General features: G+C 40.9%; 1 protein-coding gene across 2 annotated transcripts; it reads left to right on the top strand.

Annotated features, from left to right (window-relative positions):
* Nucleotides 1-857: 857 nt before the first annotated feature.
* On the top strand, nucleotides 858-27,603 carry C9orf72 (C9orf72-SMCR8 complex subunit). Of its 2 annotated transcripts, none has more exons than XM_054986104.1 (11): nucleotides 858-998; nucleotides 8,340-8,825; nucleotides 12,826-12,885; nucleotides 15,917-16,012; nucleotides 17,228-17,292; nucleotides 18,142-18,214; nucleotides 19,485-19,601; nucleotides 22,524-22,759; nucleotides 23,127-23,184; nucleotides 25,412-25,521; nucleotides 25,616-27,603. In XM_054986104.1, the coding sequence occupies exons 2-11, from the start codon at nucleotides 8,382-8,384 to the stop codon at nucleotides 25,800-25,802; spliced, it is 1,446 nt and encodes a 481-aa protein (XP_054842079.1). In that variant the 5' UTR covers nucleotides 858-998; nucleotides 8,340-8,381; the 3' UTR covers nucleotides 25,803-27,603. The 2 variants fall into 2 exon arrangements, with proteins under 2 accessions (XP_054842079.1, XP_054842077.1); XM_054986102.1 differs by having other exon boundaries at nucleotides 858-1,002.
* The last annotated feature ends 207 nt before the right edge of the window (nucleotides 27,604-27,810 follow it).

Genomic DNA, 27,810 nt, shown 5'->3' with positions numbered 1-27,810 from the left:
CAATGGGCAATCCTGTCATTCCTTTTAGTACATCCCTCCTTCTTGTCTCCCAGATACAAGCGCAATGTAAATGTATTTATTTATTGAATTGCACTTATATCCTGCTGTCTCTGCAAGACAACCATTGCTTGTCTGCCTTCAGTAAACCAGCCCCTTTTTCGTCCCTCATACTTAAGCTTGGGAAAGGAGGCACAGTCCCCATTACTCTTACGCACCGCTTGCAACAACACAACAAGCCACCGACCGCAGCCTCGCTTATGGGCAGCCAATGGGCGACGCTTGCCTAGTAAACATACGAGGCGGAGTCTTTCGACCAGGCCTTAGGGAATAAGCGTCTCGTAAGTTTTCTAAGGCGACGTCCGTTTCTCTGTCGCCGACCCTGAATGCCTCCATGTGCGGGGAAGGCTGAAGGAAGTAAACGAGACTGGGAAAGCTTATGTCAAACATGTAGCGCTTTGAATTAAGGGTGTTTTGGCGGAAGTTCTGATACAAAAAGTAACGCAGTATCGTAGGTTTTTTTTTTTTTTAATCTTCAAAGATGGAACTTTCTTATATGTCTCCGAGTTTCTTTAAACGTACCAAAAAAAAGTAACGCCGTAGCCTAGTTTTTTTTTAAATAGAACGTTCTTATATGTCTTTTTCTTTTTTAAAGATGGAACTTTCTTATAGGTCTCTGAGTTTCTTTAAACGTTTACTAACGTTTCATCTCTGGAGGAAAAACAACAATGAAGTGGAAGTGACCGTTTCCCGCCCCCTCTTTCCCTTTGGAGAGGGGAACCCTCTTCTCTTCATGCTCTCCACAGAGCGCACGCGCACATCCCCAAAGAGCGACGACTCCGAGAACGCGCAGGCGCGATGGCAGGCGAGGTCCGAAAGCGTCCGCCGGCGTTCCTGGCAGGGGGCTTTGCGGGAGAGGCTGCGCGCGCAGGTGCTGTGGGGAAGGGGGCGAGAGCTTTCCGTCCCTTTCCTTGTTTTTGCGCGTCCGTTGACCGCTTTGGGTGGGTGAGTACCCGTCCTCTCTTTGGGGGTCCCCTCCCGAGGAACGACCCGGCGAGGCGCGGTGGGAAGGACCCTTTTAGCTTCCCCTTGGTAAGGCGTTTCTGGGCAGAGACTCTGGAGGACCGCTTAGGTTCAGATTTGGGAGGCCTCGCTTGGTTCCTAGTCCTTATGAAAGCAGTTCCTCGCCAGCGCTGCAATGTTGTCCGGGAGGTGTAGCCCGCTTTGCTGTCCGTGTTAAGGTTCGAGTGGCACAGTGATCTATTTTGAGAAGGCTAGCCGTGTTTGTCTGTCTGTAGCGCTAGAAAAGAGCAAGAGTCCAGTAGCACCTATAATACTAACAAAATTTGTGGTAGGGTATGAGCTTTTCATGACCCACAACTCACTTCCTCAGATATCAGGTAACAGAAGAAGTGAGCTCTGGCTCACGAAAGCTCATACCCTACCACAAATTGTGTTAGTCTTACAGGTTTTACTGGTCTCTTGCTCTTTTCTACTAACATATTTTGTAATTTTTCCCTCCCATTCCCCACCCTGAGAGCAAATTTGGTTGTTCTTGCAATGTAGACTCTTCCCAAGCGTGACCTGACCATCTAATTTTCTTTCAGTGTTGGAGGGAGGGAGTTACTTTGTCTGTATCTAATATCTTTGTGGCCCCCTTTAAGAGAATTAAATTGAGGCTCAAGCTTTAGACAGTGATAGTATTCAAAAAGCATGCCCTAACTTTCACCTTAAGATCTGTGTTCAAGAGATTTGCATCGTGTTTTGTGTTTTCCTTCCCTCCCACCCCTGCATTTGAAATGAGTGTTGGTGTTAAATTGGTGTTTGAACAGGAAACATTCAATTATGCCCTGAATGTGCAAATTTAATATTTTGTTGTGCAAAAAAAGTATTGCATTACAGACAAAACATGTTAAGCTGACAAATGAAAAGTATACTTTGTTCAGGTAGTATTTCTCCTTTGAGTTTGTGTTGTGCACTCTGCAGTTTAAAAATACAGCACTATTAATCCAGACGAGTTAGCCATGTTAGTCTGTAGTAGCAAAATTGAAGAGTCCAGTAGCACCTTTAAGACTAACCAACTTTACTGTAGCGTAAGCTTTCGAGAATCACAGTTCTGATTTTTAAAAAAAAAACTGTTTAAAAATGTACCCATGAAGAAGAAGAGAGGAAAAGATATTAGAAAGGAACAGGTTGAAGAAGAATATTTTAAAATCCTGAACTTGATAATAAGAGCCAGTTTGGGGTAGTGGTTAAAAGCGGCAGAACTCTAATCTGGAGAACCGGGTTTGATTCTCCACTCCTCCACTTGAAGCCAGCTGGGTCAGTCACAGCTTCTCAGAGCTCTCTCAGACCCACCTCCCAGGGTGATTGTTGTTGTGGGGATAATAATAACATACTTTGTAAACCGCTCTGAATGGCCGTTAACTTGTCCTGAAGGGCTGTGTATAAATTGAATGTTGTTATTATATATTATTATAACAAAATGTGAAACTACATGCTTCCCAGAAGTACAGAAGAATAAAGCCATGCTTAAGTATGAAGTTGATGCTAGCCAGTTAAGGACTGCTTCTCCTATTCATAAGATTCCTTCATAACAAACGCTTTGGGTGTGGCGAAGTTAACAAAACCTGTGTATAAATAACAGAATGCAAACATACAGCAGAGTGCACATGACAGCTGTCACATGTGATTAAGGCACCATTGGCTGTATTCATGGATCGCATGTGTTGTGAATCCATAGCATGCCAAAGGACTTCAGAAATTGTTGTTCTAACTGTAGCATATTGTTCTTTTCTGACCACATCTTAATTTACCAGTTTTGACTTAGAGGATAACACTGAATTTGGAACTGGGATAACTGATTTCAAATCTTAAACCTGCCCTTTAACTGTCAAACTGATATAATATTGACCTTACTTCCATGTAAAGATTGAAAACGGGTAAATGAGAGAAGGATTGGGAAACACTTTGCGTGGTCCGTTAGAAATATGTACTAATAACTATTGTGCCTGCCTTAAACTGGCTTGGACTCACACTAGCAGTGTTGTTCTAGTGCCCGGAGCTGTCTTGAGATTGCAAGCAAACCAAGGAGACTTCTAGTCCATTTACTGAAAGTCATTTGACAAGATGGAATATGTGGCAGGGGGCATGCAAAGCTACAACACTTTGGTAATGCTGCCTCTTCACTCTTGAGTTTAAAGATAAAGAATAAATGGTATCTAAATGTGAGGAAACTAGAGGGAAACTATCTTGAAATGAGAACATACACATCTTGGAAAGCCAAGAGCATATCCGTGTAGAAGGATTTTAAAAAGTGGGGGGGTTTATAATGCTTATTGCCATTTTCTCCCTCTGGGACACCTGGGGTAAAATGTAGCTGGTACTCACTAGAGTCTGTTATTTTTATCTCTATTCTTTTTCTCTGTTTGGGTATTTTGGTCTGTCAGCACTGTGGGTCTTGGTTTGCTCTGTAAAAACTTGTGTGGACCCCATAAAAAAGGTAAAGGTCGTCCCTTGTGCAAGCACCGAGTCATTACTGACCCAAAGGGGGATGTCTCATCACAATGTTTTCTTGGCAGACTTTTGTTACAGGGTGGTTTGCCATTGCCTTCCTCAGTCATCTACACTTTACCCCCAGGAAACTGGGTACTCATTTTACTGACCTCAGAAGGATGGAAGGCTGAGTCAACCTTGAGCCGGCTACCCAAACCCAGCTTCCACCAGGATTGAACTCAGGTCGTGAGCAGAGCTTGGGCTGCAGTACTGCCGCTTAGCACTCTGCGCCATGGGGTATAGAAGTATAGATATGATTATGAACCCCATAACCATATCTATACTTTTATGAGCATTTTTATACCATTTTAGTGCTGTTGATTCCTAAAAATAATAATTCAATCTCTAAAAATTTTCAGTGAGAGTTCCCTGTCCATCTTATGGTTGTGATATCAAGTATTCCTTCAAAAGAGGAAATAACTATTTGTCTGTAGCGTGGATATGCTTCATAGTGATACTGCAAAAGAAAGACTCTTTCTGTATTAGTCCTCATGAAAGCATAGTGTGGCTCTAGCAATGCATTTGCCCCATCACTCTCTGCTGGCTTTTACATGTGTAGTATTCCCCATTGTGTCTACAAATAACAAAAGAATTCCCAAAGCGTAGGTATCCAGGAGTTGTTTTCCTGAGATAAAACTCCTACAGGCGTCTTACTGGAAATGTGCCATTCACTTATACATTGATGGGCAATGTGTAGAGAACTGTGCATCCAGAAAAGGGTGGGCTGTTACTATAGGCAATCTCAATCCTGTAGAGCTTCTTTTATATAAATAACTTATCACGACCAATAAAATATTTCTTGAAGTAAATTAACATTTCATTGAAACAATAAAACTTTAAGAGAAAATCAGCAGTAAAAATAAATATTCAATTCTTATTTACTTAATTTATATCCCACTTTTCTCCCCAATGGAGACCCGAAGCAGCCTACATTGTTCTCTTCACCTCCATTTTGCCTTGCAACAACCCTGTGAGGTAGGTTAGGCTGAGAGAGTGTGACTGGCCCAAGATCACCCAGCAAGCTTCTATGGCAGAACGGGGATTCAAACTCCGGTCTCCCAGATCCTCGTCCAGCACTCTTAAGTGCAACACATCAAGGCAGGAGGAAAATTATCAATCACTCAGTAGATAGAAATAAAGACAAATAAGATCAAACAGTTGATATTCTAGATATCCTCCGAGCAGATGAGGAAAAGTCAAAAGACATATTTTGGCCAGGCAGTCTTAAAATATGGGCTAGTACACTATTGTTGTTGCAATCTATGAAACAATGTAATAAATGACTGTTTAAATGGGGATCTGTGGTAGGTTTTCTTCATATGAGAAGATTTGTGTTGAGTGGAATTCATCCCTCTGCATAAACTACATTATCATCATCTCCTAGTTCAGCTGGTTTTCCTGTCCTCCTGTATTTTCATATTAATGAAGATATATGGTATGTAAAAATGAACCAGAGGTTCTTAACCTTTAATTCATTAGTGCTCCATTATCAACGAATGCCCTCCCCTTCCCCCCCAATTTATTTAGTAAAATATTTACTGCTGCTCCAAGACAGCTTACCAAAAAAAAAAATGGCCAGATGGCTGCACAGAATATATGGAGCAGAAAAAAACAGGAGAAAACCCTCCCTTGCATGCTATTTTGACATGGCGAAATAGCTTGAGGGGGGAAGGACAAGCCCCTCTGCTCCCCACGGAGGCATTCTGGGGCCATCCGGGCTCTCATTTATTATTTAACTGCCATTCCCCAAAACTACTGTTCAGCTGCAGGGAACCCAAGTTGCATCTGGGGAACCCAGACCCAACTCTTTAAAACCCAGCACATTTAGCTTGACCCTAAGTCAGGGCTCAGCAAGGGAGAAGCTTTAAAGTAGCAAGCAGGCTTGTGACAAAAAGAAAAAAAAGGCCCTGAAAACAGTGCTGTAGACGAGACAGTGTAATTTATATAGGTTTCTTCATGATGTGTGCATGCGATCCACAGCTCTCAGGCATACATTCCGTAAGACCATTGAGCCATCAGCCAGCTCCTTACTGTTAGGGTTGATACCTGTGTGCTGTGAACCACTTTTTAAAAGCCCTGTGGCTCTGGCATTAGTCTCAGGGCAGGATGAGCTGTATGCTGTCAGTGTGCTTCATACGCTTTCAGAAAATATGGAAGAAAGGACTGCTTAAAATCCTGAATGCTCCCCATTACAGATGCTAATTATCCTGAATGCTCCCCCATTACAGATAATTATCTGCCCCAATACTTGTAGGATACTCACTGGGGATTGTACGGCCCGTGCCTCTTCTGTTTCTTATCTTTAGTGCTGCCATTGTTTCCAGGCTCAATAAATGGAACTTAGTTGAAATCATGAAAATCCCTCTCAATTTGAAATTTTTAGGATTGTCATTGTAGGTTGTGTGCCTACATAGGATTGTTCAAGAGTCAAACCTCCTAGCACTTGATACAAAGAGTGGAAAAAGGAAGAAGTCCTTATAATCCAGTTAGAGGACTGAATCAGGACATCAGATTTTTCTCGCATTACAGATGCTAATTATCTGCCCTTTGCACCCCTGCCCTATCAAGCTGATTACAAGATATATTATAGCTAGCTTCCTGACATTCTAATTTACAATACTGCTCCCATCCTCTGCCTGGATTATAAGGACTCCTTCCTTTTCCCACTCCTTGTAACTGACAAAGGGAACTTTGACCTTTGAAAACTCATACCCTGGAAATCTAGCAGGTCTTTAAGGTGCTACTGGACCCAAATCTTGCTGTTCTTCTACAGACCAACATAGCTACCCCCCTGAAACTACATACAATCAGTAAGTGATAGATTAGGTCAAAATCAGTGTTGGGTTGGTTGAAGAAAGTTGCGTACATGGAACTTCCACATCATTGTGAAATGTACCCACAATTGGTTTCTTCCTCTGCTTGCAACAGAATGGAAATGCTTTGCTTTTAAACAGAGCTGGAAATAAAGTGAGTGATGACCTTAGAGCAATTGTGAATGGATTGGCAAGGCGGTAGAAAAAGAGAGTGAGCAGCTGTGCTCTACACACTTGTTGGTGTATATACAGTTTTATACTGGAAATAATAGTATGAGAGATCAGAAATTCTTTTCTACCAGGGCTTTTATTCATTGACCTGTTACTGATGTTGTGCCGCTGAAAGTAGATGAGTAATGTAAACAATGTACCATTCCACTGATTCATGTTTAAGAGGAAGTATTAAATGGTTTATGTCAACATTATAGGACCACAAGATGCATTCTTCATTTTTTTTAATATGTAGCAAAAAATAATGAACTGATCCTTTGGATTGTAGTAGTATCTGGCACTACCAGCTTGTATAAGGTGTGAAACAGCCCAGTCTTGGATCCAAGATGATGTAATCGAATGTAGATACCAGAAAGATTCTTCCAGCTCAAAATGTAGAATGAGAAGATGGAATGAGGGGGGGGGGGAGTTGCACTGATTCTCCTTTCTTGTTGTACCCCGAGATATCTCATGCAGTTTCTGAGGATCTTCTGATTTTCAGAAGAAGTATTTCAGGAGAATAAGGAACCTATATGGATGGGATTGGGGAAATTTCTTTTTTATTTGTATCTAAGCTCAGGTATGCAAGCGTTCCATTATTTGCCTGAACCTAAATTGAACTTCACAAGAATACACAAAATATCTTACATGAATGAGATTGTATTAATTTTTTTTAAAACCCTTCATAATTGCTCCGGTGTAATATCAACAGTTCTCTGGGCCTATAAGCATCCATGTACATAGTTCAAACAAAACTTACTTTAACCTCATTTTCCTGATATGATGTGTTAAGCTCCTGAAACAAATTTGGTAGTATGCAGAAGATTTGGGAGCCATTGAAAGTGTAAATGTGTACTACTTGCTCTTAGAAAAGATCTAGCTATGCCATATACTCCAGCATTGATGTATGGAAGCCGGTTCAAAAATATTATTTCCGTTGTGTTGCTTGGGTTTGCTGTTGGGTATTTCAGAGTTATCCTCACCAGATTGTACAGCTATAGAAAAAATGTGAACCCAACAGGAATATTTGTTTATTTTACATGACTTATATCCTGCCTTTCTACCCTGACAAGAGCCAGCACAGTAGCTAATAAATTGAAACATACATACTAAAACCACATTTTAAAACGGCTAAAATCAATCAAAAATCAGTAAGGCAAACTGAGAACTAAAATACATACAAAGATATGAAAACGATTAGACCATCGGGCATGAAGAAGGGATCACTGTGGCATTGCTGAACGAAACAAAAAGTCTTCTCCCGTTGGTGGAAGGCAGCAACAGAAGAGGAGAGGGGAGTCTCTCTGAGGAGGGAGTTCCAGAGCTTTGCTGCCACAACAGAGAAGGCCCTCTCCCGGGTTGTCACTCGCCTAATCTTAGAAGGCAGGGGCACCAAAGGCAGGGCCTCAGAAGATGACTGTAGTGGTCGGGTAGGTTCATAAAGAAGTAGGTTATTCTTCAGGTATGTTGGTCCTAAGCCATAATATGTGTTCTTTGAATGCAGTTTTAAAGGCAGTGGCAGCCAAATAGCCCCAATACTACAAATGTTTAGGCTTACTTCCAGATTTAATTAGGATTCCACCCTTATTTGACTTTGTACTCCGATGTTTGGTTGAGGTCCATGGGAGTCTGCTTATCAATTTCACTTGTGCTAAAAACGTTCCAAGATGTTATGGTACTTTGAGGCAATCCAATATCCCTGTGACTGATATTATATGCAAACCTTGTGTGCTGTTCTCTATGTTTTTCAAATTCATTCTCTAGATTTAGAAACAAAGCTTTGATGATGTGACAGCTGGAACCATCATGTCTGCTTTGTGTCCTCCTCCTTCTCCCGCTGTTGCCAAGACAGAGATTGCCTTGAATGGAGAGTCACCGTTGCTGGCTGCTACATTTGCCTACTGGGATAATATTCTTGGTCCCAGGGTCAGGCACATCTGGGCGCCAAAAACAGAGCAGCAGCTTCTCAGTGATGGAGAAATAACATTTCTTGCAAACCATACTTTGAATGGGGAAATCCTTCGGAATGCAGAGAGCGGTGCAATAGATGTGAAATTTTTTGTTTTGGCTGAGAAAGGAGTCATTATCGTGTCCTTAATTTTTGATGGAAACTGGAACGGGGACCGAAGTACCTATGGACTTTCAATTATACTTCCACAAAGTGAGCTGAGCTTCTACCTTCCCCTGCACAGAGTGTGTGTTGACAGGCTGACACACATTATAAGAAAAGGAAGGATATGGATGCATAAGGTAAGCTGCTTCTTCATTGCAATGGGGACATAGAAATGTAGCTTTCTTTGTTTTCTCACAGTGTTGTTGTGAGTCCGTTTTGCTTTTTTGTTGCTGACATTCCCATTGTGTTTATTTTTTCTTCAATTGCAAAAAAAATGACAAAACAATGTTACAAAGTGACTAAATGTACTGAGAAAAGTTTGGTGCAAGAAAACAAAATGATGCAAGAACATAGGTTCGAATGAAATATTATTTATTTATTAACAAGTTTTTGTCACCTCTGCTTTCACAGGACGACTGAAGCAGCTAACAAATTTAAAACACACAAATTAAAATCTTTTCTTAAAAGCCATTATAAACAACACATAGATGCATCATTAAAACTATTTAAAACCAGAATTTAAAATAAATACAGAAGATAATAACAACAGATAAAAACATTGCGGAGGGAGGGATTAAAAATCACTGAGGAAATGCCAAGCGAAACACGTAAGTCTTCACCCACTGGCAGAAGACAAAAACAGAAGGGGTCAAGTAAATCTCTCTAGGAAGAGAATTTCAGAGTTTGGGGGCCACTACTGAGAAGGCCTTTTCTCAGTTTGCCATCCACCTAATTTTGGAAGTCGAGGGGGCAGGCACCTGAAGATGACTATAGTCGCTGGTTAGGTTTATAAGGGAATATGATGCTTTTTAATATATATTGATGTATATTGTGCATATTGGTCCCAAGTTATACGACTTTAAATGTCCACACCAGGACCCAGCAACAGATTGGGAGCCAATGTAGATGAGCCAAGGGAGATGAAAATAGGGATTTTCGATGTAAAGTAGTAGGATTTAAAATATCGGCAGCTTCTGAAATGGTGACCATTCTTTTTCACAAATTGTACTGGTTACCCATCTGTTTGGAGTGCTTGTTTGTACCTTCAATACCCTTAAATGGCCCGAGGTCAGGGTCCCTGAAAGACAGTTTGCTTCTATACTAATTAGGCCACCAATCAGGACCTGCCTTTCCGCCCCTGCTCTCTGTATCCCTGCCTTCAGAGGAGAGGTGGCTGGTGGTGACTAGAGAACTTTTCTGTGGTGGCGCCATGCATCTGGAACGCCCTCCCTCTGAGGCTCTACTAACTACATTCTTTAGGCGCCAGGCCAAATCATGTATTTTTATCCAGGCTTTTAATTGTGTGCAAAGTGTGCTGTCAAGTCACAGCCGATTTATGGCTGGGGTTTTCAAGACAAAAGACTAACAGAGATGGTATACTGTTGCCTGCCTCTGCATATCAACCCTGGTCTTCCTTGGTGGTCTCCCATCCAAGTACTAACCAGCACTCCTTATCTTCCCTGATATGATAAGATCAGGCAGGCCTGAACCATCCAGGTCGGGGTGGCTTTTAAATAAGGGTTTTATTTTACTATCTTTTAAAATGGTCTGCTTCTGTTTTATGGATAGTTTTTGTGCTATTTATGTCCAATGGCTTATTTTTATATTTTTACATGAGCAGCCGTGTTGGTGTGCAGTACAACAGCAAGATTTGTGTCCAATGGCACCTTAAATACCAACAAGACTTTCAGGATGTAGGCTTTCAAGAATGAAGAGTTGCCTAGTATCTGACAAAGGGTGCTTTGACTCTTATATCTTTAAACTCTTGTCTTAAGGTGCCACTGGACCCAAATCTTGATGCTTTTATATTGTTACATTGTTTTAATTGAGCAGGACTCTGAATAGGCAGCATAGCAATATCCTAAATAAATAAATTGCCTGCTCTCTCCTTGGCCTGCTAAACAGATGTCTTAGCCCTGCCACTTGACTGCTGCCTTTTGCCTTGGGAGATTTACCAGTTGATTATTTGATATATAGTTATGGGATTTCGTTTTTGTATTATTATAGGATTTTGTATTGTATTTTACGTGTTTGTATTGTGATAGGATTTTATATTTGTTAGCTGCCTTGGGTGTTCTTCTGAACACAAAGGTGGAATATAAACAAATAAAATAAATACTTTCCTATAGGCAGCAATCAAAAGTAGATTTGAGTTTCCCCATTGTGCCCCTGGCTTTGGAGTCCAGACATCCTTATCCATGCTGAGAGTAAACCCAGTATTTTAACAATTGCATCAGTATTCCTAATGTCTTGGAATATACCACCACTGTGTGGATCAATGATATTCATGACTACTTGGAATTAAGTTGTATTGTGTTCAGTGGGACTTAGTCTCAAGTAAATGTATGTTGCAGCATGATGTATTAAATGATAAATGTTTTCCCTTATTCTCTTGCATTCCCATCTGGAATTGCAAGAGGTTTATTGTAAAACTTATTTTTCTGATCATAATTGGCAACAGCAAAAATTTGATGTTTTCACTTGAGCCACATTTCACATTTGAATCCCAAGCAATTTTATTAGACAAATACTGATCTGAAATAAAACTCAGATCAGACATTTAGAGCGTAAATGTGGCTTGTCCTTTGGGAAGCTGCTTTAGAATAAATTCCACTAACCAACTTGCCTTGGTGCAGCATATGCTTTACTTTATACTGTTGCTTAGTAACCTGTCAGCTCTTATCCACAAAACTGCAAGTATTTCTGAACAGAAGCCTGATCAGAAAGAATTGAAAATGTCTGTACATCTTGTGTATTCAGAGATGTCACTTTTGCTGTTCTGGCATGCTTCTAATAGATAGTGCTAGGATAAGGAAATAAACCCTTACAAATTGAATGTATCCTATATAAACATGTTTGCCAAAATACTTCAAAATTTGTCACAGTATTTTGAAGGGTAGACATAGAGAAGCAACTACTTCATAGTTAGTAAGAATGGACTTGTGAATGTGTTACCTGAGGAGATGAAACATGGCCCATTTAACTGATCTGTAGTAATTTCAAACAAAGGGAAACTAATTCTGCCACTGTGGTATCAAAAGCAACAGTTCCATAACTAGAAAGTGATACGGCAAGACAGTGTGATGGCTCACACCTCAGTTTTCAGGTAACCTTATTTATTTAAAATATTTCTATGTTGATTTTCCACCCAAATAGGGTCCCCAAGGTGGCAAACATTAAAACATTTACACAACAATTTAAATTTAAAACAACATTTAAAATAATATACAGGAACAGAACTAAAAAGAATCTGGAAGATTCCCCCTGACGAAACTACACTCAAAACGTGTAGGGATTGTACAATTATTAATGATTCCTTTCCTCTGTACCTTTGTTTTGCCTTGGTGTGCCCCCCCCGCCCCGCTTTCATTGATTACTAGTATGCCAAATAAAACAAAAAAAAGTCTTCATCTGCTGGTGAAAGACAACAATAAAAGGGGACAAACGAATCTCCTTTGGGAGGTAGTTCCAAAGATTTTATGCCACAACAGAGAAGGCCCATCCTTGGGTTGCCAAATCTCTGGCCTCAGATAGTAGGGGCACCTGAAGCAGGGCCTCCAAAGATGACTGGCGTGAACAGGTAGGTTCCTATGGGAGAATGAGGCCCTTAAGGTATTCTGGCCCCAAGCCATATGTGGCTTTAAAGGTCAACACCAGCACCTTGATGTGGGTTCAGAAGCAAATTGGGAGCCAGTGTAGATGGGACAAGACTGTAGTGATATGGTCCTTATGACCCACTCTAGTCAATGTCTGGCCACAATGTTTTGTACCAACAATAGCTTCCCGACAGTCTTCAAGGGCAGCCCCATGTAGAGTGAATTACAATAATCTAATCTAGGCTGTTACCAAGGCATATACTGCTATGGCAAGAACTGGTGAAAGACACCCCTGGCAACTACTGCCACCAACAAATGACTCGGCTCCAGCAGCACCCCGAAGTTATGCATCTGCTCTTTTAGGGGGAGTGCAGCCTCATCTAGAACAGGAGATAACCCATTTCCTGAGTCAGACTTTCTCCCCACCCATTTCTTGAGTCAGCACCTCTGTCTTGTTGGGATTAAGTTGTGCTTATCAAATATGCATAGACAAATACTAAAACCTTAATTTTTAAAAAAATGTTTTTTTAAAAAAACTCAGGAAAGGCAAGAACATATACAGAGGGCAGTTGTGGAGGGCACAGAAAGAATGGAAGATCAGGTAAGAGTGATTTACTGGATGCATATAGTAAAATGCTCGTATAATTCAGCTGAAGCCAGCAGTGGTAGTAGCAAGACTCTACATACTTCTCTGTAGTTGAATAGAAGTTGCTACTATGAATTGTTTAGGTCTTGTGGACGTATTACATAAGAATGATGATATAAAGGAAGCTTTGAGCAAATTGGCAGGAAACTTATTTTCTCCCATTCCCCACCCTCAAGGAGCAAAATAGAACTTTGCTGAGTACTTCAGACACGTAATACAAAGTTATTTAGATGAATTACTAGTTTTGTTTAAAGTAGTGGTTTCATGAGATTGGTTGTCTGATGATCAGTCTTCTGTCAAAGATTTTTTCTAGATCGTTAGGGGAAGCCTGACCTATTAAATTGAGGAGGATGTCAATTTAATGGACGTCAGGCTTTCACTATTCACTCAGCCTCTTGCCTGAACAGGATGGAGATATGTTTTTCTACTCTTTGAGTAAATGTCATTGATAAACTGTGATTGCTAAGAAAAAGAATCTTTGGAAACGGGAAAAATGAACCTGGGCAACCTGTCGTGATCACAGTGGAATCTACTCTGCCGGAGAAAAGTCTTTTTGACCAACTTGCAGTTACAGTATCAGCAGGAATAGTGGTTACAGTAATTATTGGATATTTATGAATGGGCTATTTTTATGAATGAATTACATGCACCTATTCCTACTGTTATAAATTTATTTGAGATTGTATTGTATCAGATTGGGCTGGTGCAATAATTTAGGATGAACTTAATTGAAAAGATGTGAACTGTTTGCTTTGCACTAGCACTGTATTGATTTGGGTTACTCGTGAGTCAGGACAAGTGGTTAATCTAGAACTCGATAAAAGGAGTGTAGTAGACAGGTTTATGAATGAGACTGATTTATGAATAAACATCAGGGCTTTTTTTCAGTGGGAATGCGGTGGAACAGAGTTCTGGCACCTCTTGAAAATGGTCACATGGCCGGTGGCCCCGCCCCCTGATCTCCAGACAGAAAGAAGTTTATTATTTTTATTTTTTTAATTTTTTATTAACTACATTAACTAACAATACAAGGGGAAGAAAGGGAACAAGGGGAGGAAGGAAAAAAAAAACACAACAACTACAACATGTAACAACTATGCTACACAATGTTTTCCCTTCATACTGCCATTATTCAAAAGTTAAAGCTTTATGTTATATTGATGGAGTGGTTGACCTTACTAAATGCAAATTACAATTTAAATTCAAATTAAATTTTCCTTCCCCTCCTGGGTCCCGGACGCAGTTCTCTCTGAGCAACTGCAGCCGCAGTGCTAGTTTCCTCCCCCCCCCCCCCTCAGACTTCTCCTTTTCGTCTTGCTTGGTGCACTGAAATTCCGGATTTTTATCCTCAAAATCCCTTAGTTGATCTTCTGATAATATCTTGAAAGCTTGATCTTTGTGACTGAACCAGATTCCTTCCGGAAATAACCATTTGGACTTTATTCCACGTTCTCTTAGAAGAGCTGCGAACTTTTTATACTTAAAACGTCTTTTCCGAACTAGAAATGGGACGTCTTTCAATATCTTAACTTTATTACCCAAAAATTCCAAATCTGCATTGTATGAATTATATAGGATAGTGTCCCGGATCCTCTTAGATGAAAAATCAATGATGATCTCGCAAGGCAGCTGATGCTTCATTGCATATTTTGAAGTAGCCCAACGGACTTCCAAAATGGCGCTTTTTACTTCTTCTTTAGTTGCCCTCGCGGGTGTCGCCAGTAGTTCCGAGACCAGACCCCGTAAATCCTCATTTTCCTCCTCTTTCACATTCTGGAGGCGCAAAATTGTCTGTGTTCGTTCCACTTGTAGCCCGATCAGCTGGTTCTCCACCAGCTTTAGCTCTTTATTCGTAGCCTTCACGAGTGACGCACTTTCCCGAGCAGACTTCTCTGCCCCCCCCGCTGCTTCCTTAATGGTTTTCACTTCGCTCTCAATTAAGCCCACCCTTTGATCTGTTTCGTTCAGCTTGTCAACAAAGGGTTTTATGGCTTCACCAACCGCCCTCCGCACTACTTCCTCCAACGACTCTCCCTTCAGGGCAGCCGAAACTGACTTGCCCAGAGCGGGACTTTGTTTTTTCGTTGCCATTTTAGGGGGGGGGGAACCGCCAACCAGATTCTGAAACTCAGCGAAGGGGAAGAACGAGCCTTCTTAGCTTCAGATCCCACCACTCCTTCGCGTGCGCTTGTAGTAACAGAAGGGATTCGCTTACTTGCAGGCTTTCGCCTAATTCTGCTCTTTGCCATTTTCCATGGCCCAGCAGCACTCGAGGCGCCGCGCACGTCTGCCGGCCTCCGTAGGGACAAACGGGCAATTAACCCCCCGCATTGATTCCGGGGGGGCTCTTCCCGCAGCGTCCCGGACCCAGCCTCCCTCACTGGGAGTTTTGGGGGCTAATCTTCGCAGATCAGCCGCCCGGACAGGGTGCTCGGGCGCTTCCTCTCGGACCTGCGAAGAGGAGCGTCCGACATGGCTGAGAAAACGAAACCGAATCCAGACAGAAAGAAGTTTAGATTGTCCTCTGCGCCACTGGTGCGGAGGACAATCTAAACCCCTCTGTCTGGTGATCAGGGGGCAGGGCCACCGACCATGTGACCATTTTCACCGAGGGCAATTTAAACTTTAAAAAACTCCCCCCCTTGTTCCAGCTGACCCAAAGTGTGGTCCCGAGTTCCACCACTGAGTTCCACCACCTCTTTTCCCAGAAAAAAAGCCCTGATAATAATTATTCGAACACAACAATAAGGATTGTTCCTAGTGAAAGCTTTATTATGGTATATAGTAAAATCAACAAACAGCGGTTTACTTTATTTCTTGGTTTCACGATTCTGTTTTGCTGTTACATATTTGTCGTGATGCTGTCTTCAGGTTGTGTGTCTTTAAAAACTGTTCAGTTGTTTTATGCTGGTGCCTTTACGTAGGAATTCCCTTTTTGTCCTGCGTGCTCTGCTTTTTATTTCACAAAACATTATTTATTGCACAGGGCCAGAGCATCATTCCAATGCTGACAGGCGAAGTTATTCCTGTAATGGAACTCCTTTCATCTATGAAATCACACAGCGTTCCAGAAGAAATAGATGTAAGTCTTTATGTTAGCTGCTTCATGAAAGTCAAGAGTTCTGCTGTTCTATTTCTAGTTTTCTTTTTTAAACTGCCTTTGGTAAAATAAACTATTACAAGATATAAATTGATATCCTTTTTTGCTTTTTGGCAGCAAAAAGGTCCCTAGGTAGATTTTTTTTTGCTAATGCCAGTGTATGTCTTGTAAAACATCTCAGCAATAATTTTTAAACTCTGCTTGACTCAATTGCTTGTCATCTGCATACAGTGCTTAAAATGTAGAGATTTGTGAAAAGTTTGCTTTATTATATAATGGTAAAATCAGGGCTTTTTTTCAGCTGGAATGCGGTGGAACGGAGTTCCGGCACCTCTTGAAAATGGTCACATGGCTGGTGGCCCCACCCCCTGATCTCCAGATAGAGGGGAGTTTAGATTGCCCTCCGCGCCACTGGAGCAGCGTGGAGGGCAATCTAAACTCCCCTCTATCTGGAGATCAGGGGGTGGGGCCACCAGCCATGTGACCATTTTCTCCAAGGGCAATCCACTGAGTTCCACCACCTCTTTTCCCAGAAAAAAAGCCCGGGGTAAAATTAAAATTTTAATAGAATCCAAGGGTAGGATCTTTGGGACGATGTAATAGTTTCTACTGGGTGGTTAAGATACCAGCAAAACAAATCTGGTGATTGTTTGTGTGAGTGTGTGGGGTTGTTTGTGTGTGTGGAGGGGAGGAATCTGGATGAAAATATAATTTGGGGTTATTTATTTTTTTCTCTTTTGTCTGTGCAACCATAGACTGCAGAGCCCCCCTTCCCTTTCTGGTGCTATTTCTTTTCGTCCACCTTAATCAGAACTAAAGATCATGTCTGAAGTCAACCGTGGTTAATGCCTTCCAGGTGTGCTTAGTGGAAGGTTTGAAAGCAGGAGCTTAAGCTGGTTTCAAAACCCTGATAAATGGCTAACCCTGATCAACATTAACCATGGTTAATGCTGGTGGAGGAATTCTGTAGGAAAGCTAACAATGGAAGGGTACGTGCAATTCTGAGGCTGAACCATTGATATGTTATATCTCATCAGTTCTTAAAAACCAAGGTTATATAACTTGGGGTAGTTCCTTGCTTTGCATGATTCTTGGAAGTACTTATGCTTAGTTAAGCTTAAGTTTTATTGAATCCTAACCATTTAACATATACTCAAATTTGGCTAATTCTCCTTCCCTTGTTTAATTGCATTCCAGATAAGTGACACAGTGCTAAGTGATGACGACATTGGAGACAGCTGTCATGAGGGTTTTCTCCTGAAGTATGATCACTTTCCTCCTTTGATTTTCTTTACTGTTACAATTCTAAGTTATACCATAAAATCTGATATAACCAATTTTGTGATCATTACGCAGCAATCTACATGGTTCCATTCTTGTTTGCTAATCTTAGCAATTGCTAGTGAAGACTATTTGTTTGCTTGTGCAGGGCAAAGTCTTTCATTTGAGGTAGCTGTATTTTTGTTTCAGGTTACAGATTTGTGCATGAACGTAATTTTAATCAGATTAATTGGAATGTTTTTTTGCCTAACTCAATGAGTTTTTTAGATTTGTAGTAATTTTAATTTCAGATTATTGCAGTGACCATGCAGTTGGTTCTAAGGCTGCATTCTGATATCATAATAAGCCAAGATTGTGCACAAACATTGCTTAGAAGCTATACTCATGTGCACATGCCCCCGCCTCCTTCTTGTGCAGTGTGCAAGTACAGATTTCTCATCTGAAGCAAATTCTGGTTCCTCTGTGACAGATGAATGAATGAGAGATTGCTTACATCCCCAAAACCAGGATTCTAAACTGTAATTTAATCCAGAACCCAGATTTGCAGAGTTTAAACAAACTCTTGGTTTGCCCAGATGTGCATCACAGGTATTGGAATCCATGTCAAACCAGATGTGTTTAATGTAAGGCAGTTTGGCAACAAGCTGTAATGGTATAGAAATCTTAATTGGATCAGCTTGTGACGACTGATTGCAGCTTCAATACTGACCACCTATCAAACCTGGAATAGCTTATAAAAAGGAGACCCTTGGACATCGATACTTCCTTGAGTTCCAGCATGTGAAATTCTTCTGCAATCTCTTATATTGCTTATTATGTTTAATTTGCAGAGCCATCAGTTCACACCTGCAGACTTGTGGTTGCTCAGTAGTTGTAGGAAGCAGTGCAGAAAAAGTGAATAAGGTAAAAGTCTTTCGATGCATTATAAAAACAAGTTTCCTAATTACTACAGAGATCAACATATTACCTCCAATCACATAAATTGGCATTGTTCTTTTATTTATAGATATATCTTATTAAAGCAGGCCAGTTCCCCTCTCCTGGTGGCTATAAATTTTGCTACTTCTATGGTTTGAAAAGTTAAAATATTAATTGTGTCTAGCCCAGTCCTGGATCCTTAGTTTGATGCTACATAAAATTCGTAATGGAGTAATTCAGCTTACTTAGTGTTATAACAAAGGTATGGATATGGAAAAAATACCTTAGTCTAAATGCTTACATTTAGTCTCATTTTTCAATATATGTTTGTGACTCTGCTGCTTAATCATGTTTAATCTAGCATGCTAACTGTTGTACTGCCTTACTGAAAATGTATTTATACCAATTCTACTTCATTAAAAAGCCCAAGAAACCTATTTCATAACAATGTCTTTTAAAGCATTAGACAGCGCACTGCTAAGAACACTTTCCTGAGAGTAAGATTCATTGAGTAGACTTCAGTAGGATTCTAAGTAGACCTGCTTAGGGTTGCTCTCATATTTACTGATCACTGTGGTCAAATTCTTTGACCTAGATCTTGTCAGTACCTAGATCTTGTCAGTAAATGTGCAGTATCTTTTTTCCATGCTGTGTACGGTGGGGGAAAGTTCTGTTGTTGGGGAGTGTTGCCTGTGTTTGTGTTTGGGTGAAGGTTTCTTTTCAGAGCTAATAATGGAGCAAACATAGCTTAGAAATATAAATGAGGGCTTAGAGAAGAAATGTGCAACAGTGTGGAGGCTTGCTCTAGATGAGGCAATGGCCTTGCCAGTGAAGGTCATGTATCGGTCATAGGTTGTCTGTTTGCGTCCTTTACAGTTTACAGGGGGAGAACCTTTTAAAAGTGGGTGTTAAAGTCTCAAAATGTTGAAATGGCCTTTGGCTTTATACAATAAAATGGTGCTGGGACAGGCTGGAATATTGAACTCCATAGCAGTGTCATGAACCTATAGTTGAAAATAACACCTGTACAGATAGAAGTTAGTGCATTTACTGGAGAAGAAAGCATATTTTCCTTGTGGCAAAATACACAATTTGTATGCCGAAGAAATGCACTTAACTGACTTTGTAGGTAGGGAAAAAATATCTGGCTCATAAGTACACGCTCATTGTTTTATGTAACATTTGACAATATAACAAATGTTTGGCTTTGCTCAGTTGCCCTGCCTGTAGCTTTTACCGTGTTTTTGTATTGCAGATAGTGCGGACTCTGTGCCTCTTTCTCACTTCAGCAGAGCGAAAATGTTCCAGGCTCTGTAGAAATGAAACTTCCTTCAAGTATGAGTCAGGCCTTTTCGTGCAAGGGTTGCTCAAGGTAAGATCTTTATTTTTGTTTCCTTGAGCTAAAATTCTCTTTAAAAGCCAGTAATTGGAGTGCTCACTAGCTTAGAAGAGTTTTGGAGTATATCAGTTATTTTTTTTCCTGCTAGCATCACCTCTGTACCTAATTTTTTTCTGACTAGATATTGTAGTTAGTTTTTCTTTAAATTAAAATGCAGATTTCCTCCCAGGTGTTTAGCAGGTTTTTCTGTTGACTTCTTTGCAGAGGCAAAAAAAAATTAGGCTTTTTTACCCTAGCCTTTTGCCATGAGATGAGTACAAATTTTAAAAAGAATTTAACAAGCAAATAATAAAATAAACAACCACCAGTTTCAATTACAAAAAAAGCTTTAAAAGAAGCCACAGATAGCCAGACATATAATAGGTAGTGTCAACCATAAATGAATTAAGATGACCACAAAAGCCATAAATAGGTCCTGAAGAACCTCTCAGCTATTGAAATAATAAAGCAACCAAGAATGGGGGGGGGGGGGAATGAGAGGATGAAAATAGCTTAAACGATGCATTTTTAATTGGATTGGATACATTATTAACCTAAATACCACTTTGCCTATGTGTAGAAAGTAGATCTGGTAGCTGGATAAACTGATGTTTGCTTTGGTTGCCCCTCTATTCAGACAATGTACTTCCCTCTTTGTTCTTCTCTTGCAATAAGGAAGAAGGCCAAATTTTATATTTCCTTTCTCCCTTACATTAAGAACTGCTTACAGAGCATATATTCTTAAACTTATACTGGTGTCATAATTATGTTGTCATACAGGATTTAACTTTTAAAGTCAGATCCTGTCACTCAAAACTTTTTTTTGACAGTTTCCACTTTTATTATTCCACATGATTAACAAAAAGGAAAACTACATAGCTAGTTTCTATCTTACTTCTGACCCTTCCCTTTTGTGATGCTGGGACACTTCCATGTGTTAAGTAACTTTACGGCATTGGTTTATGTTACAGTGACAGCACTGTGGAAAAGTAACAGCACATCATCCCCCCCAAAAAAGAAAGAGAGATTGATTTCACCTGGAGGAGGGCTAATACCGTAGCGGATCAGCTGAGCTTTCTACTCCAGTGCATGTTAATTAAAGTTTTTTCCATTCAGTCAGGGAAGTTTCACCAGGCTGCAGTTCTGTGTATACCAGCTTAGGAGAAAGCCCTCTTGAACACAGTGGGGCTTACTTCAAGGAGAATGTGCACAAGCTCAGAGCAGCACAAGTCTAGAATTTTTTTTTCTTTAAAAAGATTCATAAAGGCCAATTAAGTAACAACTTGAAATTTACATAATAAAGCCTAGGAATTTAGCACCCCAAATTAACAAAAAAAAAAACCCTCTCCAAACCCATCACAAATGCATTACCCAAGAATCCTGAACAAATGAAAGATTCCCACTGCCCATACTTGAACAAACAAGTACAGTACAAGAAGTAAGTGCTTAATTACCAACATTTGCACTCAAAGATACATTACTGGTTAATTGCTAACATGAAGTGAATTACCAGGGCAGAAGCGCCTCACCCCAAAATACATGCCATCATTGGTGGATTTAGTTCTTTTATTAAAAGGTTAAAAATAAAACATGTAACAATCTAATATAAATACCAAAATAAATCCAAATTTACTAGAAGATGTGCATAAGACACGATTCTAGAACTTTTTTGATATGAAGGAAGAGGTATGGTGGAGGAGGAAAGTGCTGTCAAGATACAGCTGACAGGGCAACCCCTGCTGCGTCTTTAAAGGCAAGAGGTGGTTTGTCATTGCCTGCCTCTGCAACCATGGTCTTTCTTTGAGATCTCCCTTCTAATTACTAATCAAGGCTGACCCTCTTTAGCTTCAAAGATCAGACAATATCGGGCTTGCCTGGGCTATCCAGATCAAGGTGTAGAAATGGGTAGCACATTAGAAAATCAAGTTCTGGTTTTGAGCGATCTGTGCTAGACACATGAAGCTGCCTTATAGTGACCATTGGTTTATCAAGATTAATATCATCTACTCTGACTGGCAATACCTCTCCAGAATCTCAGATTGAAGTCTTTCATATCACCTAGTACTTGATCCCTTCAAGTAGAAATGTTGGAGACTGAACCTGGGACCTCTTGTGTGCAAATTAGATGATCTACCACTGAGCCATGGCCTCTCCCCATGTAACTACATGAGTAATTTTATAAACCATGATTGCCAAACAATTTCAGAGTGAAAGGAAGAATACAGCGAGCAAAACCACAAACCACAGTTCTGTTTCTTTCTCTGACAAATGGGCTAATTGTGGCTTTGCTACTAAAAAGGGTTACAGTGGGGTTGTGGCCCCAGCTGACCACACTGAGTTAGCTTGGAATGCATGAAAAAGACCCCATAACATTCTGGGATTGAGAGAAGCTCTCACAAGCGTTCCTGCTTCCATAGGCATACCCCACAGTTTGACAACCATGGCTTTAAAATGAAAATCCCAGTTATAAATTTATTTACTCAGAGATAAGTTCTAATTATTTCAGTGAAACTCCTGTTTGAGTTTCTCCTAAGGACACTTACTATCTTGAGCATGTTATTTTGAATCAAGAGCCTGCAGTAAGTAGTTTATGAGCCTACCATTAATGACTTTGGGGGAGCCTAAGATGTGTGAAAATACGTAGCTTTCTCTTTAGCTTGTGTATAGGAAGGCCCTGCTAGTTCAGCTCTGCTTGCTCCTTGGAAGCTTATTTTTGAAAAAAAGGTAGGATACCTCTTTTAAATCATTAAGAATTTGAATCTTGCCTATACTGTGAACTTTTTGTTCTGTTGGTTTTATTTGAACATTAGAACCACTTTCAACAAATTCTTAACAGTTGATAGCCTGATTAGCCTTTGTTTTTAACTCCTGTCACTTTTTTTAGTAACTAGATTAATTTTTTTCCCAATGTAACAGGATGTGACAGGAAGTTTTGTGCTACCTTTCCGACAAGTGATGTATGCTCCGTATCCTACCACTCATATTGACGTAGATGTCAACACGGTGAAGCAGATGCCTCCATGCCATGAACATATCTATAATCAGCGGCGCTACATGCGATCGGAGCTAACAGCGTTTTGGAGAGCCACTTCGGATGAGGAGATGGCTCAGGATACCATTATCCATACAGATGAAAGTTTCACTCCTGACCTGTATGTATTCCCATAGAGTTGACAGAGGAATAATTATGGAACATCCATGGAGTCAAACCTTTAGAGCTAACATAATAGACTTTCAGACATATCAGATGGCACTCAGCATGAATTAAATGTAACATCTATATAGCCCTGGGCCCATTGTACTATCTTTTATACTTGGCCATTAAATTATCAATGATTGCCAGACCTTGGGGTTAAGTTCCCTAAGGAACAAGGAAAGACTATTCCCATTTTTCCAACGTGATCCAACTCTTGAATTCTGCAAAAGATCTGTCATTAAGTTACAACGTCAGTTTAACTTTGTGTGCTACACTGAAACTGATATACTCAATTACTTCATACTTTGTCTCTGTCTTTATAGGAATGTTTTCCAAGATGTTCTGCACCAAGACACTCTAGTAAAAGCCTTCCTGGATCAGGTAACTGCTGGTCATGTTAATTAATTAAAACTGAAGAGCAACATGTAGTAGTTTGGGAATAGTTTCTTCTGTATAGTACAGTGGTGCTCACTCAGCAGCTTCTGGAGAGCCACATTCACAATAAACCAAAAGAGCCACATTTGCTTCCATTCTTGGTGTAAAGCCTGCACCTCAAGGTGGCTTGCAGCTTACCTGTTCCTCTGGCAGCAGCTCTTTTAAGGTGGAAACCACCTGCCAGTCACAAGCCCCACTGGGCAACTTTCCCGAAACATGGGGCAGATGCCACATTGGGGATCAGAGCTCAGAAAAGCCACAGGTAGCATGGCAGAGAGCCACTATTTATGAAATTAGGGGTTTCGGAAAAGGTTGCTATATAGCTAATGAAATTAATTTCTTGCTGCCTGTTTCCTTGAGTGATAGATGGGCTCTCTCGAACTCACCTTGGAAGTGGAATCGCACCATTTAGCAAATAGCTTAAGTTATTTCAAGCCCAATTCCAAACCCTAAGATACGTGGGGATCCTGAAGACCCCCCACTCCACCCCCAGTATATTTGCTGCCGCTGTGCTACAGGTGGTGCATGGGCTAGCTGGGATCAGGGAAGGGTTTCCTTGCCTCTACCTTTCCTGAGCATGTTCAATACGAAGCATTCCCTGGGAAATGAGGGTCCCAGGATGCCTGAAATTAGGTTTTCCAGCTGACAGACTGGCCGACCACTGCTACCCATCCCTGCAGCAGAGCAACAGCAGATTATGAGTAGATGAGCAGGTGAAATTGAAGGCTTGTGGTGATTGCTTTGGGTTGCCGCCTTGAGTCCAAGAACATAAGGCAGGGTAGAAATGTTTTAAATGAATAAACTTCAACATCATTGCCAGCTACTTTTTCTTACTGTTTGCTAGATCTTCAAGTCAGTAGTAGTGGTCTGCTGTCATAGGGCCAAGCTACACATGAAGAATGACACTTGAACGGCAAGTGTATTTCTCCCTGTTCACTTGCCCTCCGCTCAATCCACTTGCTGTTCAAGTGTCATTCGTCATGTGTAGCTTGGCCCTTAAGCTGTAGAGGTTGAGGTCCAAATCTCACTCCGTTTATTTTTTATTTACTTCATTTTATAACCCCACTTTTCTCTTCATTGGGGATCCAAAGCAATTTTACATGGTTCCCCTCTCCTCAATTTCACCTTCACAACAACCCTGTGAAGTTGATTAGGCTTAGATTGTGAGTCTGGCCCAAGATTGCTCAGCAAGATCCATGGCAGAGTGGGCATTTGTACATGGGTCTCCCAGATGCAAGTGCAGCAACCTAATCACTACGCCACACTAGCTTTAGCAAGTCCTAGTACCTGAGAGACCGAAAAGAGAGATGGAGACTCGAGTGTGACCAATAAACATTTCAGGGTAGAGGCAGACTTGCTTCTCAGGGATTGTAATCACCAGGAGCAGAGGGTGGGTTTAATCCTCATCCCCAACAGCGTCTTGCACGTACCCTTTTACTTTTCTCCCATGCTGGTAAATATTAACATTCCGTGATGGAAAAAGATCAAGATGGGTCGCCGTGTTAGTCTATCTGTAGCAGCAGAAAAGTGCAAGAGTCCAGTAGCACCTATAAGACTAACCAAATTTGTGGTAGGGTATGAGCTTTCGTGAGTCACAGCTTACTTCTTCAGAAGCGGAAAAGAGCGTGAGAGCAAATTTCGCAGTAGCCATTATAGCAAGCAAGAATGTCATGTATTCAGGTCAAGCAATTTAGCAGTTTGTTACATGTTTGGTGATGAACAATGAATGTGATTCCTTAACAGTTGATCACAAGCATTCAAGTGGTATGTATCAGTCAGTCAATGATTGCAAAGTATGTTCCTTTATGGAGTTGTTGCAAGGCTCCTCAGCAGAGTTAGCCTGAGGTGGTTGCTCTCAGCATACATGCTTTAATAAACTGTGTGTTTGTTAAATTTGGTTTAAGAGTCTACTTTGACAAGTGAAATGCATTTGGAAGGTGCTGATGGCAACAAGGCAAACCCAGCCAGCCCGAGTGGCTGATGGGAATTTTGCAGAAATGTATAACGGCTTGGAGCAGATACTAGGGTCCAGTGGTCTCTGTTGCAGGCATGTTTGCCAGTATATAAATAAAAGGTGGTTTATGTAGCTGCCGGTGCAAACGAGAGTGGGGGGCAAGTGGGGAAGTATTGTGTCAGGCCTCTCTGCTGAATCTTTTCCTCCTGATTTTAACAGGTCTTTCATTTAAAACCTGGATTGTCCCTGAGGAGTGTGTTCCTTGCACAATTCTTGTTAATTCTTCACAGAAAAGCCTTAACACTCATTAAATACATCGAAGATGACACGTAAGTATAAAGCTAACAGGAGAAAAAAGTACTTTTGGAGCTGTTTTAAATCAAAGCATGCAATTCAACCACATCCTTTCCACCTCTTCCCCAGGCAAAAAGGTAAAAAGCCTTTTAAGTCTCTCCGAAGCTTGAAGATAGACCTGGACTTAACAGCAGAGGGCGATCTTAACATAGTAATGGCTTTAGCTGAGAAGATCAAGCCTGGTTTACATTCGTTTCTCTTTGGCCGACCTTTCTACACTAGCGTGCAGGAACGTGATGTTCTAATGGCATTTTAAAGATGCTTGTTTCTGATTGGGGTTGCTATAACTCTACTAGGCTATTCAAAGAGAATAGAGACAGAAATGCAGTGTTGCTGTTTAAAGCATGTGCTGTTCACCAGTGCAATTTAATGTGATGTACACTACAGTCCATAGGAGAAAGGGGAATTAGTGCTGTAAGGATCAAGTCTCTTCTGTTTAGGCTCATATTAAAGGCTCTATTTTGTTTATAGGGAGAATAAAATATTATTGTGAATTTTATTTTTTTTTAAAGTTTGTGCTGTTTTGTAGCTTCTCTAACACCAAATAAGGTTGTGGTTTATGACTAAACAAGAAGACTTTAAAAATGGGCTCCTAAGATATAGCACTGGATTTAACACTTTTTTTCTTCAGTTTGTGTGGATGTTTAGGCAAAATGGTACATATGCCCATTCCCCGATTGTAGATTGTTGATTGCAAAATGAATTTCAAACGTGGTTCTAAAGATTCAAAGTTCCACTGTGTGTTTTAGTATGAACTGCCTGCATGGTCTTCACACACACTTTAAAAGTCACCAGAAACTTATTATAACATGTAAGCGTTTAAACAGACATGAAAAATGCAAGTGTGTTCTTACAACGGGCAAATTCAGACCTGATTATTCAAAGTACTATTTTGAGACTGAATCATGAATTACATCCTTTATGTCCAAGTGCCAAGTAAGGATATTCTGTCATTGATTATGTTGAATCATCAGGCATGTTGCAGTGTTTAATGATCTGCATAACTTAAGAGCACAAAAAAGAAAAAATAGGTTTTATGTTGGAGAGAGCAGTTGCCAGGCTTTCTGCAATAAACTGCTGACTAGAGATGAGCACGAATCGCAAGACAAACTGAAGTTCGTCACGAACTGGGCCGGTTTGTGCTTCGCGAACTGGCAGTTCGTGGAAGCCCATTTTCCACAAACTTCCATGAACTGGTCTGCCAGTTCGTTGGGTTCATGTTAAACCCCAGATCAGCTGCTTGTCGGGGATCTCCCTGACAAGCAGCTGATGCAAGCCGGCTGGGGTGAAATGCCCCTTTCCCTAGTGCTTCAAAACAGCAGGGAAAGAGGCATTTAAACCCCTGGATCAGCTGCTTGTCGTGGATCACCCCGACACGCAGATGAGCCAAGTCGGCTGGGGTGAAATGCTCCATTCCCTGCTGCTTTGCAGCCCCAGGGAAAGGGGCATTTAAACCCCTGGATCAGCTGCTTGTCAGGGATCTCCCCAACATGCAGATGAACCAAGTCGGCTGGGGTGAAATGCCCCATTCCCTACTGCTTTGCAGCCCCAGGGAAATGGGCATTTAAACCCACAGATCAGCTGTTTGGCAGGGAAATCACTGCCAAACAGCTGATCCAAGCTGGGAGCTTTCCGTTTCAAACCCCTATCCGGTTTCATCCAGCTGCAGGGCATTTGAAAGCCATGAACCAAGAACCATGAACCGGTTCGCAAACTGAGGCCAGTTTGTGGAAGTTCATAGTTCCTGGTTCGTGAAAAGTGATGAACCATGAATCGTGGTTCGTTGCAATTTCCTGGTTCATGGCCATCTCTACTTTTGAGTAAAAACCAGCTAAATCCTTTACACCTCCTGTGCGCATATTCTTTTTGAAGAAGTTTTAAAAAGTCGAGCTTAGTGGATTTGAAATCAGCCGGAAGGGCAGTAGTGACACACTGCTGTTCCATTAGATGTCTGTCCAACTCCAGAATATTTCCGATTCTCCAGTTTCTTTTTTCCATATGGAGACTACTGGTTATATATATATATATATATATATATATATATATATACACACACACACACACACACACACACACACACACACACACACACACACACACACACACACACACACACACACACACACACACACACACACACACACACACACACACACACACACACACACACACACACACACACACACACACACACACACACACACACACACACACACACACACACACACACACACACACACACACACACACACACACACACACAC

This window comes from Eublepharis macularius, chromosome 8 (genome assembly GCF_028583425.1).
Source record: "Eublepharis macularius isolate TG4126 chromosome 8, MPM_Emac_v1.0, whole genome shotgun sequence".
NCBI lineage: Eukaryota > Metazoa > Chordata > Lepidosauria > Squamata > Eublepharidae > Eublepharis > Eublepharis macularius.
This window is presented reverse-complemented; position numbering and strand designations above follow the sequence as displayed.